Source organism: Grampus griseus, assembly GCF_964374135.1.
Source record: "Grampus griseus genome assembly, chromosome: 1".
Classification (NCBI taxonomy): Eukaryota; Metazoa; Chordata; class Mammalia; order Artiodactyla; family Delphinidae; genus Grampus; species Grampus griseus.
The window spans coordinates 167,561,119-167,573,700 of NC_139017.1; the positions used below are offsets into that span (position 1 = coordinate 167,561,119).

General features: G+C 54.7%; 2 protein-coding genes across 4 annotated transcripts in view; both read left to right on the top strand.

The window, feature by feature from the left end:
- The window catches only part of KIF17 (kinesin family member 17), a gene marked incomplete at both ends in the record, with an annotated part of 47,560 nt that extends 47,040 nt beyond the window's left edge, over positions 1 to 520 (top strand). For all 3 annotated transcript variants that reach the window (XM_082679178.1, XM_082679179.1, XM_082679180.1), the window contains one exon: positions 342 to 520. In XM_082679178.1, coding sequence (XP_082535304.1) covers positions 342 to 520 — 179 coding nt within the window. The remainder of the gene's footprint in view (positions 1 to 341) is intronic.
- A 2,906-nt stretch (positions 521 to 3,426) lies between these two features.
- DDOST (dolichyl-diphosphooligosaccharide--protein glycosyltransferase non-catalytic subunit) lies at positions 3,427 to 12,538 on the top strand. Its single transcript, XM_082650855.1, has 11 exons — positions 3,427 to 3,597; positions 3,828 to 3,938; positions 8,288 to 8,374; positions 9,236 to 9,339; positions 9,474 to 9,568; positions 9,865 to 9,958; positions 10,203 to 10,351; positions 10,760 to 10,907; positions 11,536 to 11,656; positions 11,779 to 11,885; positions 11,976 to 12,538. The coding sequence occupies exons 1-11, from the start codon at positions 3,444 to 3,446 to the stop codon at positions 12,123 to 12,125; spliced, it is 1,320 nt and encodes a 439-aa protein (XP_082506981.1). The 5' UTR covers positions 3,427 to 3,443; the 3' UTR covers positions 12,126 to 12,538.
- Positions 12,539 to 12,582: the final 44 nt, after the last annotated feature.

The window sequence follows — 12,582 nt, forward strand, 5'->3', positions numbered from 1 at the left end:
GAAACTGAGGCTCGGAGAGAAGTGGCTCCCTAGGGTTATACTTCCAGGAAGTGGTGGAGCAGGGATGTGAACCAGGCTTGTGTGGCTTGACAGTCCAGGCTGCCTCAGCCTGAGGCTTTAAAACTCCATGCTCCCAGCCCAGACCCCTTGGATGCAGATGTAGTGCTGGGTCCAAGGCCTCAACCAGAGCAGCTTCTCAGAGCCTGGGGTCCCAGCTGCGGGACCAGGGCCTCTGGCTGGGTGGGGGGTGGACCAGACTTTGCACCCTGCATGCACGGAGTCTTTTCTCTCCATCCTCTGCGCTCCTGGCTCACCAGTGCTTCTGTCCTTCTTCTCCACAGCACATCACAGCTCGCCGCCAGGCCTCAGCTCCCCACTTGGCAACAGCTCTGCCATCTCACCCACCCAGGCCCCTGAAATGCCCCAGCCTCGGCCCTTCCGCCTTGAGTCCCTTGACATCCCCTTCACCAAGGCCAGGCGTAAGAAAAGCAAAAGCAGCTTTGGCGGTGAGGCTCTGTGAACACATTGCCTGCTGCTGCCCTGCTTTTGGGCTCTGTGAGACTGCCAGGCCCCTCCGGGGCAGGCCCAGCTAGGTCTCCTCCCACCTGCCCCCCACAGTACTGGGTGCACCCGAGGGGGCCCTGGCCCTGGGAAAGCACAGTCCCCTCCCTGCTACCCAGAGAGCCCACTCTGCCCAGGGCATGAGCTCCTCGGAGGCTGGACCATCCTTGGAGAGACCTGCTCTGGCTCTCCACGCCACGTCAGCGTTTTCATCTGCCCTCCACTGTGCCCACCAGTGTTGTCCTGTGCCTCCATGGGCTCAGAAACCCCAGCCCTGCCTCAAGGCCTTCACTAGCAGCCCGATAGAGTGGGACAGTGACTTCCACATGGGTCAAGCTCAATGTCTTGGCGATGGAAAATTGTGCTTCCACCTACTAGGCCCCGCTTTGTGAGGAAGCCCTGTGGGACGGGCACAGGAGTCCTGGAGCAGCTGTTCCCGCACTGCCTATGCTCAGCTGGTCTGCGGCGCAGAGGAGGCCACTCCACATTAAGCTGCCCTAATAAACTGCCTTTAGCTGCTGAACTGCCCTTCTCTGATCCTCTGATAGCATCACTGGGGCCCCTCCCTGCCGCTGCCTGGCCTTCATGGGGAAGCTCTTTCTGGAGCAGGGATTCTTAACTGTCTGTAGGCTCCAGGGTCTCTGCAATCCCCTGTAATTGTGAGTATAAGTGCATTTTTTTTCTGGGGAGAGCATGTGAATGTGAACTGTCGTTAGATTCTCGAAGGATCTGTGACCCCGGAAAGCAGAGTCCTTGTTCTGGAAAATAGAGGCCACATCTTGCTGAGGCCCAGAGAAGACCCAGGTCTTGATGGCCCTCAGGGGCTGTGCTGGAACTGCGTGTCCTAACATGGCCAGAAATGAATCCAGGCCACCCCAGCTGCCTAAGACAGACCCATCCCCTTGCCCATTGTATCCCAGGCCTGCCCTGTGGGAGGGGCCCACAATCTGAGGGAAAAGCCTTGGCCTTTGGTGCTATCCTAAGCCTCATTTCACGCTGAGCCTCATCTGTGAAATGGGGATACCAACCTCATAGGGTTATCGTGAAGGTTAAATGAGATAGTGTGTAAAGTTCCCGGTGCATAGCAGGTGCTCCGTGTTAGTCCCCCTAAATCCTCCCCCTCCATATTTTGTATTAATTACTGTGATACCTGCCACAAGCCACATGTCTGGGCCAAGGAGCTCACGCCCTGGAGAAGCTAGGGTGGAAGGTGATTAGGAAACTTCGGAGATCAGTCTAAGGGAAGTCAGGCCGCAGTGCATACCTTGAGCGAGAGGATGTAAGATCAGGTCTTTATGGGGAACAAAGTGCCCTTGTGAAGGGAGCAGCAGAGGGTAGGGCTACCATAAAGGATGAAGAAGATCCCGGGGCTTAAGATGGGAATGTGGGAAGAGGGTTCCTGGTGGAGGGGGCTGCATGAACAAAAGGCAGGAGGTGGGGAAGCTCAGGGTATGTTAAAGGTGGGAGGAGAACTGTTCCATGGAAGCCCTGAGCAGGGATGGAGAAGCTGATGAGGCTGCCAAGATGAGTTTAGGTGGAGACCTGAGTAAATAGCCTTTGGGTGCCCCTGAGCCGTGGCAGACTGCTCAGCAACAGGCCGGCACCATCAGGTCTGAGCTTGGTGGATTGACGTGGCATTGTGTGCAGAAGGGCAGGAGGGCTGGGATGAGAGGCTTAACCTTCCGTGCAGCCCTAACCTTCCATGCAGGGGATGGAGGTAGAATCTGTTAAGGAGATGCACAGAGCGAGACTTTTTGACTTTTGCCCCCGCATTCTTGGCTTGGTGGACAAGTATAAGAGGTCAGAAAAGAACAGCTACCTTCTCTCTCCAGTTACCTTCACCATTTGCCCTGGGATTGTGTTTGGGACCCAGAGAATAGCTGAAGTCTTGGAGATGCTTGTGGTAGCTTTTACTTGGAGTCGTGGTGGGACTGAGGCAGGTCTGAGGTGAGCGGGTTGCCCCTGTGTCAGTTTAGAAGGGGCGGGGGCCAGCAGTACTGAGTGGAGGCTCAGCCTGGCTCTGCACGAAGTGCTTCAAAACCCGCCCTAGTCCTCCCACGAGCCAAGGCTGTTCCAAAGGCACACCGATAAGTAGGAGAGCTGGGCCTCGCCAGTGTCTATTGCCAGCCTAGGACAGTGGCCTGGAGTCCAGGGAAATGCCCAGGTAACAGGGCTAGTGAGAGACGGGGCTTCGAAATGAACTCAGCTAGAGGTTTTGAATGGTAGGCCAGTCCGTCGCCCATCCACACTGCCTCTAGTGTGGTCCAACAGGCGGGGGAGGACAGGCCCGCGCCAAGGCCCTGGGCCCCTGAGCAGCAGGACAAATTCCCCACCCCCTCCGCGGTCCCTGATCTTTTTCCAACCACTTTCTCCCTGGAGACAGTGGGGGTGGGGCCTTGTTTCTAGTCGAATCTGTCCTGGGCCAGTGAAGACCGAGGAGGTGGCCCGAGTTGACACCGCCACTGGCCCAGACCAGGACGAATAGGTTGAAGAGGCGGGACGCACCCATCCGTCCCAAGCTCCGGCGGGAAGCGGGCTCTGGGCTCTAGGCGGAAGCCCGGGATGGGCGGAACCAAGGGGCTAGTAACCCTGTTGATTGGTCGCGGCAGCAGAGCTGTCTCTCTAGGATTGAGCCTTTTCCTTTCGAGAGGCGGAGCCGCGTGCCCCTTTCACCAATAGGATTCAGAGTATCCGCCTCCTACCGGTGCACTTCCGGCCGCGCTCCCCGCCCCTCACCGTCCGAGCAGCGGCTCCGAACGCCCAGCCCCGACGTACTCGGATCACTTCCGGGTTGTATTCCACGACCACGGGCCGCGATTGGGCGACTGTGGAAGGAGCACTTCCGGTGTCAGGTGCTTGGGTTCTTTGGCAGGAGCAGGAAGATGGGGCTCGGCGCCGCGGTCCGTGCTTGGTCCCTCTTGTGGCTGCTGCTGCCCTTGCTTGGCCTGGTCGGCGCCAGCGGTGCCCGCACCTTGGTGCTGCTGGACAACCTCAACCTGCGGGAGACGCATTCGCTTTTCTTCCGGAGCCTGAAGGGTGAGACTGGGGTCCGAGGGGGCGGCAGGTGAAAGTCTGGGGTCGGAAAGGTCCCCAAGCCCAAGGACATTGGCTGCTCTCCCTCCCACTCGTTTTCCATGAGCTGGCTGTCCAGGTCTGACCTGCCTCTAGTGGGGCGGGAGGGTGGGGCCGGAGAACGGTCATGATCTGTGCAGCGGTGGTTTCCCTTTGCGTCCCCGTCTGCCTCAGCTCGCTGTTTTCTTCTCCAGATCGGGGCTTTGTACTCACATTCAAGACCGCAGATGACCCCAGCCTGTCCCTCATTAAGTACGGGGAGTTCCTCTATGACAATCTCATCATCTTCTCCCCTTCGGTAGAAGGTAAGGGCTGCCGGTCGCTCCCAGAACTGGGATTCGAGGCCCAGGACTGATTTATCCCTTTCTTCAGGATCTTGGGCATGTTCTGGGATGGGGTGAGTCGCCAGCCCTGGGCGCTGCTGCCAACAGAGAAGAGGAAAATGTTTACTTCTAATCTGGGCTTAGGAGAGGACATCTTCTTTCCAAAAGACACAGCTGAGGATTGTGGGATCAAGTGTTGTTGCAGACCATAGAACTCCGGGCTCGGGATTCCCTGGTGGTCTGGTGGTGAGGACTCTGTGCACTTTCACGGCCGAGGGTGCGGGTTCAATCCCTGGTCGGGGAACTAAGAGCCCACAAGACGCCCGGTGAGACCAAAAAAACCCCCCCAAAACCCCTCCTGGCTCTGCTACTTAGGGAAGGGAGTTTTCTCTGTTAAAGGGCCTGATAAGAAAGATGGACACTCCCCCCCCCCCCACACACACGCCATTGGGTTTGCCTGTGTGGAAAGAGGAAATGGCGTGCTATAAATATGGTTTGCTGTTAAGGGGCACTGATGGTAGTTGATCCTAAGAATTCAGATGGAGTCATAGTTAGGCTGAAAAGAACCTTTAGTGATTACCTAGTCTTACCCCCTGTTTGAGGCTGGGTGGATATGTCCAGGGCTTAGCAGAAGGCTGGTTGTTGATCAGAATGAACATCTTCACTGAATTTTCCAATTGACATTCCTGTGATAGAGAGCTTACTATCTTATGAGGCAACCCACTCCACCACTGGATAACTCTGTTAAGAAGTTCTTATATTAAACTGGAATTTGTCTCCCACTTCCTTCTTTGTTTATTTGGGGGCAGGGAGGGAAAGGGTTTCTGATACTCCCCAGGGCCTTAGAGAATAGGCCTAGTGCTTATTTTGCTTACAGACATAGCCTTCACATAATCAGGGCCCATTCAGTTGTTTCTTCTCCAGACTATATATCCCCAGTTCCTTTGGCTGTTTCCCTTTTGTCGTGCTTTTGTGAGCATCCCAGTCATTCTCTTCTTTAGTGGCTTCAGTTTATCTTTTTCTCAGAGGACACAAGTTGTCCCTGTCTGGGGTAAGACAGTACTGCCATCTCTTCCTTCAGCTGATGAAGCTTAGGAAGGCTTTCACTTCACTGGCATCGACTTTATTCTCTGTGGTTTGTGTGAGACGGGGTTCTGCCAAATCCCTGACGTATTTTCCCCAAGTTCCCTTTACTTATCGAGCTGCCCCCACCTCCCCTGCAGCATGTGCCTTTGGAATTGGCTTTTTGGAGGCAAGTGTAGTTGAACCAGTTAAAATCTTCAAGTCACTAGGCAGGCGAATGGAGCCTTTAGCAGATAATTGGCGTTTGCCAGGTTGCTGCGGTGGTGGAACTCTGAGATTGGAGCCTGCCCTTGAGGAGTTTTTCAGTCTGTCTGTGAGGAAGTAAAAGTAAATAAAAATAAGGACTTGAAAGGAGTTACCAAACCACGTGTTGGGATGTCCAAGATGGAATGGAGGGGCCGCCCAGGTTGTGCTCGGGAGTGTCTCTGAGAGGCAGGGAAGCAGTGGCAGGTAGATTGGGAGGAGGCTGAGGTAGGCTGCTGTTGGTGGGAGAAACGGCAGAGCCTAAAAAACTGCTTCACAGATCGCAGTCAATTCCATTCTCCCTTCATGATTTTTACCATTTTCCATGTCATTTGTGCTAATAAAGTTTTTCTTCAAATTGACCTGCTTTAAAAAAAAACAACACTAAAACACCAGTTTAATAGGAAACTAGTAATGAACCCATTATCACCACTGCAAATGGAAAGCCAGTGCCATCATTTGCAGTCAGTAGCGGGTACCTGTAAATAGAATGAATGCAGTGCCGTCAAGTTCTAGCTGATTCTCAGTCTGCTGAAGGCTTTGGGCCCGAGATGTCCTCTTAAAAGAGGAGGTGAGCTAGTTTAGAGAAGCGTTAAGACCAGTATTGGACTGTGACCATTCTCTTTGATCGAGAAGGCTGGAAAAATAATTGGAAGGGGAACAATGTCTCTGAGACGCAGTGCTATTTGAAGCCCTGCCCCACATCTGTTGTCACCCTGTCTGCCCTGCAGGGTGGGGAACGTTGTCGTAGGAAACCCTCCTGGGCGCCCGGGGAGGAGGCTACCGTGCTGTGGGCTGGGTTCAGGGTAAGAGTTTGGCCCCCACTCTGAGGGCCCTCCTGTGCTACCACCGTGGTCCCCTTAGGTGTGAGGACGCCGGCCTGGTTTCTGTCTCCATGTGGAGATCAGTGGGTTCCTTGCCCTCTCTGGGATCCGGAAGCTCCCAAGGCACATGCAGTAATGGCTACAGGAGAAGGATCCTTCGCACATCCTCTGCACCCAGGAAACACTGGGTTGTTTTACAGATGGGGAAACGGGCTCAGAAAGGTGAAGGGATTGCCTGGATCTAAGCCCGGGTATCTTAATTTCATAGCCTGTGTTACTATGCTAGAGTTTCAACGGCAACACTCTTGATGTTTTGGGCTGGACAATTCTGTGTTGTGGGTGCTGTCCCGGGCCCCTACGCATCAGACGGCAGTAGCCTCCTTCCCCCTCGTGACGAGAAACATCTCCGGGCATTGCTCTGAGCAGCACAGTCGCCTTGCTTGGGAACCACTGTGCTGCACCACGAAGCTGTCTTTGTGCTGTCTGCGGATCTGCCTGGCCTCTCTGGAGGAGGGTGGATGGGGCTTAGCGTGCTGTGAGGGGTTGAGTCTGCAGACACAAGATGTTCCGTCTATGCCTGACGGAAAGGCACGACGCTTTTAGTTTTTTCTCCTGAAAATTACCCCTTAGAAAAGAGGGCCGTTCTCCTATTCAGATCTTCACAAAGTTATGTCGTGGACTCATTTCTAACTGCCCGGTGGATGTAATGGACAGACTTCTGTGTCCAGTCCCAGTAAATGGTACCTGCAACCTTCCAGTTGCTCAGGTCAGAAATCTTGGGGGGTTGCCCTTAGTGCCTCTCTCCCTCTCACACCCCACATCAGGCTTGGCCTTCAGAATGCAGGTGTAGGCCCATGCCTCCTCCCCATTTCCCCTCCCCACCTCCCCCTCCACCCCTGTGGTCCAGTCACCACCCTTCACCGCCTGGGTGATCACAGTGGCCTCCTAACCCATGACTCTGCTTCCACCCTCACCCCCTGTACCCGATTCCCCACCTAGCTGCCAGAACCATCCTTTAAAGATACAAACAGATTACGTTGGTCTCCTGCTCAAAGCCCTCCAGTGGCTCCTCCACGTGGCCATTGTCGTCACGGGGCCTACAGAGCCTGCAGGAACCGGCCTGCTCTGCTGCTTCTCGCCGCTTTGCTCTCTCCAGTGGAGACCTGCTCCCCGCCTCGGGGACCTCGCCCCTGTCCTTCTCGATGCCTGGGATGCTCGCACCCGCATCTGCCCAGCTCGCTCTCGCACCTGCTCAAAGGCACTGTGCTTTCCCAAGGGCTTCCCTGATCAGCGTGCACGTATTACAGCCCCTCTCCCCCCTTTATTTTTCTTCTCAGCACACAGGAAATAATTTTCATGTAATGGATAAGTGAATTACTAAGCACTCCCGCCATTACTTTATGTTGAACGTCAGGGCGCACTTCGGGGAAGACTCAGGAGCCTGCGGTAGCCCCACTCAGTGCTAGTTCTGGATGCTTGCGGCTGTCCCAGCTGATTGACCAGAAAGGGTGTGCGCTCACAATCACAGGTGCTGGAAATTAGTGCACCTTTTTGGTGATCACTTTAAAACAGTATGTGAAGAGGTCCTGTTATGCCGTCCTGGATCTAAATCTGTAGAATTAATAGGGAAAAACCTCTCATGTCAGGCAGAGGAGTCCTAGTGTCAAGTGACAGCATCATCCTCAGATTCAAAAGCGCTGTTTCTCAGATGGCTTAGACGGAAGTGAAGTTGATGGGCCCTGGAAAACTGTTAGGTGACCCCAGAAGTGGCTCAGGTGAAGACAAAGATACTGATGTGAAAGGCGCAGGTGATAAGTTTGAATGAAATTGTTTCATGAGATGTGAGTGGGAAAATGCGACATTTCTAGATGAATAGTTTATGTGTGACTTGAAATATGTATGACTAACTTGACAGCTATAATTGGTAGGTGTTTGATTATTTCATTCATACTTCTAAAGGTTTATGAATTTGAGTCATTAGTTTTGGCTCTTCACACTGGGGAAGCTGGGAGAATTGCCCTGTGTCGGGGTGTGCATGGGAAAGGTCCCTCTCGTTTTGGGCCTCCAGAGGGTGCTATCCTGTGATTGACTGCGGCTGGTCTGCGGGCCACCTTCCCCGCCCAGATGTCAGAGGAGCAGTTAGAGGAACCTTCTGGGTCACGGGTCTGGTGATTCTTTCAGATTTCGGGGGAAATATCAACGTGGAGACCATCAGTACCTTTATCGACGGTGGAGGCCGTGTCCTGGTAGCTGCCAGCTCAGACATTGGTAAGTCTGACCTGGGAAGTTCTGGTGTTTTCCACCATTTCTCCAGGGAGCTTAGAAAGCTTTACAAATGGAAGCTGACAAATTGGCGCTCACGGGGGGGCCTCAGCCAGGGAGGGAGTGAGGGAACGCCAGTGCCATCTGGCCCCTCCTGTGCTTTCCTGTGACCAGAGCCCATGAGATGAGAAGTGGGTCCTTTTAAGGACTGGGGTCCCTGTTTGTTTGTTTTTCCCTTCTTCTGTTTTTGTCTTTTTCCTTTGTTTCTTTCGTGTTGTTTTGGTGGCTCTTCTTTTACGAAAAGAAGGCAAGAGGGGAGGTTTGACAGATTATTTTTGTGTTTCTTACATCGGACATTTTCAAAGATACGTAGAAGCAGGGAGAGGAGAGTTCCAGTGTTCCGAATCCCATGTACTTACCACCCAGCTGCACCAGTGAACACCACTGACCAGTCTTGTTTCATTCCTTCCAGTGTCGATAGGTTTTTAAAACCATATTGGGTGGGGTTCTTGGTGGGGCAATGATGAGGAAGAGAGAAACCTCGTAAGCCCAGGCTCATCCAGATCAAGTTCGCCCATGCCAGTTACTTCGCTTCCAAGGAGGTTTTTGCGCAGAACCAAGGTCACTGTGCTTGCGGAGGGACAGGGCCAGGTGGTGGCACTTGTCAGTTCAGGCTCCGACTCGCGCAGGCAGAACACCGTGCTGTTGCCCAGGGGTCCAGTGGGCGCTGCGCCCAGCCTGCTGAAGCTGCAGGGCCCTGGGGCTGACTGGTACAGAGCGGCTCGTGAGGACGCTAGGACGAGGGGCACTGCTTAGCCCAGGGCCCGCCTTAGGGTCGGTCAGGCATCTCTTGGGTCTGTACTGCAGGTGACCCTCTTCGAGAGCTGGGCAGTGAGTGTGGGATCGAATTTGACGAGGAGAAAACAGCTGTCATCGACCATCACAACTATGACATCTCAGACCTTGGCCAGGTAATCAGGCCTGTCACCTTCCAGGTTTCAGGGCCTAATAGCAAAATTCAGCCTAGAAACCGGGAGGGCATCCGGAGAGGCTCCGTGGCTTGGGGCGCCTTTTCCTGACCCCCATCTTCCCTCTGCCCCTGCAGCATACGCTCGTCGTGGCCGACACGGAGAACCTGCTCAAGGCCCCGACCATCGTGGGGAAGTCGTCTCTGAATCCTGTCCTCTTTCGAGGTGTCGGGTGAGTGAGCAGCGAGAGGCCCGCAGAAAGCCCGGGGGAGGAAGGGATCGCTTTCTTTTGTCAGGAAACAGCCCAAGCTTGTGACTCTTGGGGGCCTTTCCTTCCCCAGAGGATGTGGGTGAGGTGAATATGTGACGTTAAGAGTTAGGCTCCGTTGTGACAGCAGGAGGAGTGCTAGGGGATTGGCTGTTAGAAAGTAGGGTTAATTCTTAGGAAGAAATGGCTCCTGGAGGGCCCCAGGTCCTTTGGGCTGAGTCCCTGGGGTCCGGGCTGGCCCTTCTCTTGTCCTTCTCCAGGATGGTGGCCGACCCCGACAATCCTCTGGTGCTGGACATCCTGACGGGCGCTTCCACCTCCTACTCCTTCTTCCCCGATAAACCCATCACCCAGGTGAGGGGCCTTCGCCGCCGTGAGGCCTCCCGGCCCTGGGCCTGGTAGCAGAGCACATTTTGTTTGAAAACGAGAAGCAAGGAGAGCACCCTTCTCTGAGGCAATGAAATGAGAAGTTGGTGGGAGGGGGACGAGGGCAGCCACAGCGGGGTAGCGGGGTGGGTCTCAGCTTCTGCCCTCAGCTGGGGCCCAGGCTGGCCCCTCGCCCTGGCTCTCCTAGCTGACGGCCTCGTGTCGTTCCCAGTACCCCCATGCCGTGGGGAAGAACACCCTCCTCATCGCGGGGCTGCAGGCCAGGAACAACGCCCGGGTCATCTTCAGCGGCTCCCTCGACTTCTTCAGCGACGCCTTCTTCAACTCGGCGGTGCAGAAGGCTGCGCCCGGCTCCCAGAGGTAGATGCAGGGGGTGCTTAGGGGTGAGGTCTGGGCGGTAGGTCTGCGTGGATGGGGAAGAAGGAGGCTTTTAGCTAGGAGTGTCAGAGGCTACGTTATCTTCAGGTGCTTTAAAATTATTCGAAGACTTTATATTGTTGATGTTGGCAGTCCAGACTTTTCAGGATAGTGATGGCTTCTCTGGAGATGTTTCAGTAATTGTGTATTTATTGTGCAGGTGACACCCAAAGCAACACCTCACACCTATCCTTCTGTGCTCCTGTTCGCCAGCATCCCTAGATGTGTATGGCCTCTAGGCAGAAATTGGCTGTGTATGGTTTATCTTGGTGGATAGTGGTTGGTTTACCAGGCACCCCTGGAAGGAAGCTGGTCCCAGCGCTCCAGCCTCTCCTGTTTCCCCTTCTGCAGGTATTCCCAGACAGGCAACTATGAGCTAGCTGTGGCCCTTTCCCGCTGGGTGTTCAAGGAGGAGGGTGTCCTACGTGTGGGGCCTGTGTCCCATCATCGGGTGGGCGAGACAGCCCCACCCAACGCCTACACTGTCACTGACCTAGTGGTAAGAGCTCCTTGGAGCGGGAGGGCCCCCGGGTTTTGGCCAAGTTGATTCCGGTCAAAAGCACTTACTGAACATTTCTGTGTTGGGCCTGAGGGGCCTAAACAAGGCTGAATAAATTCATCTTCACTGTAAGAAAGTCAGTTGAGGTGCGGAGAGCCTGCCTAGTAAACCCATACCCTAACAGGTGGCCTTTGGAGGAGGTGTGCTTTTGCTGTGCGAATGCAGAGGTGGGAAGGGCTTTGCTGATTCACTCTGCTAGGAGCGGAATTCACATGAGAAACCACATTTGAGTTGGGTCTTGAGGATGAATCCGTCAGGAAGAGAAGTAGGGAAAGGCGAGAGCAGTGAATATGGAAGCAGGGATGCCCAGGAGTGCCCGGTGCTTTCGGGAAGGGCGGTGTTTGGGTGCGGGCTTCCACGGGCTTGTAAAGGGGTGCAGGTACGAGTCAGGGGGGTGAGCCGGCTGGGTGGCGTCCTCCATCACTGTCCAGGGGCGGTGGGTGGGGCTTGCCCGGGTTTTCAGAACGCCTGGTGGTTCCTGCCAGACTCACTGGGGATTCAGTGCAGCTGAGGGCTGGGGGCGTCCCCCAGTCCCCGGCCACCCCGGCCAACCAGCCTCTCCCCTCAGGAGTACAGCATCGTGATTGAGCAGCTCTCAGACGGCAAATGGGTCCCCTTTGACGGTGATGACATCCAGCTGGAGTTTGTCCGCATTGATCCTTTTGTGAGGACCTTCTTGAAGAGGAAAGGTGAGTGCAATTCTTGCAAGAGAGAACTCTGGGAAGCCTGTCCCTGCCTCGGGCCGGCTCTCGTGCGGCCGACAGACACTGTGGGAAGCCCCTCCTGGTTACGTGTCTCGGCTCTTCCCCAGCTGGCAAGTACAGCGTCCAGTTCAAGTTGCCTGACGTGTACGGCGTGTTCCAGTTCAAAGTGGATTACAACCGGCTAGGCTACACGCACTTGTACTCCTCCACTCAGGTAAGCCAGCTTGCAGCCCCGTCCCCAGCCAGCGCCTGCCCCACCTGGGCCTCCGCGTGGCCAGGGCCTGCCACCTCTGTCGTGTCGCAGGTGTCGGTGCGGCCCCTGCAGCACACGCAGTACGAGCGCTTCATCCCCTCGGCCTATCCCTACTACGCTAGCGCCTTCTCCATGATGGTGGGGCTCTTCATCTTCAGCGTCGTCTTCTTACACATGAAGGAGAAGGAGAAGTCTGACTGAGGGGCCGGCGCCCCAGACTCCTTTCAGCAGACGTGGAGGGTTTTTATAGGACTGCTTTTTCTCCCCTTTATGGTGGGTCTTTTTGGGGGGTTTTGTTTTTTTTAAAGCCACGGACAGTGGCACAGCTTACCTCAGCGGGAGATGGAACAATGAGTACCAAGGGGTGGGGGGGGTTAGGGAATAATTTCTGAGTTTTTCCACCTTGAATGCTAAGTGTGTTTTCACATGTGAAGTCAACTCTCATTTCTAAAATAAAGAGAAACATCGCCCTCAAACTTCATCTGGCCCCCGTTGTGCTTTGCTGATGGTGTGGGTGCTGCTGAGAAATGACTGGATACAAAACAGTAAGTGGGCTTTTTTAGTTTTGCTGAAGACTGGAAATGACAGAGCTTCTAAACGTCAAGGGATAAAATAAGGTTAATAAAGGCCAGTGGGGAAATCACTGAAATTGGAAATC

What these genes read in the sequence shown, in the direction of transcription:
- DDOST (XM_082650855.1), top strand. Translation starts at nt 3,444, where the DNA reads ATGGGGCTCGGCGCCGCGGTCCGTGCTTGGTCCCTCTTGTGGCTGCTG. An exon ending in ACATCTCAGACCTTGGCCAG is followed by an intron (nt 9,340 to 9,473) that starts GTAATCAGGCCT and finishes CTGCCCCTGCAG; the next exon opens with CATACGCTCGTCGTGGCCGA. An exon ending in CCGATAAACCCATCACCCAG is followed by an intron (nt 9,959 to 10,202) that starts GTGAGGGGCCTT and finishes TGTCGTTCCCAG; the next exon opens with TACCCCCATGCCGTGGGGAA.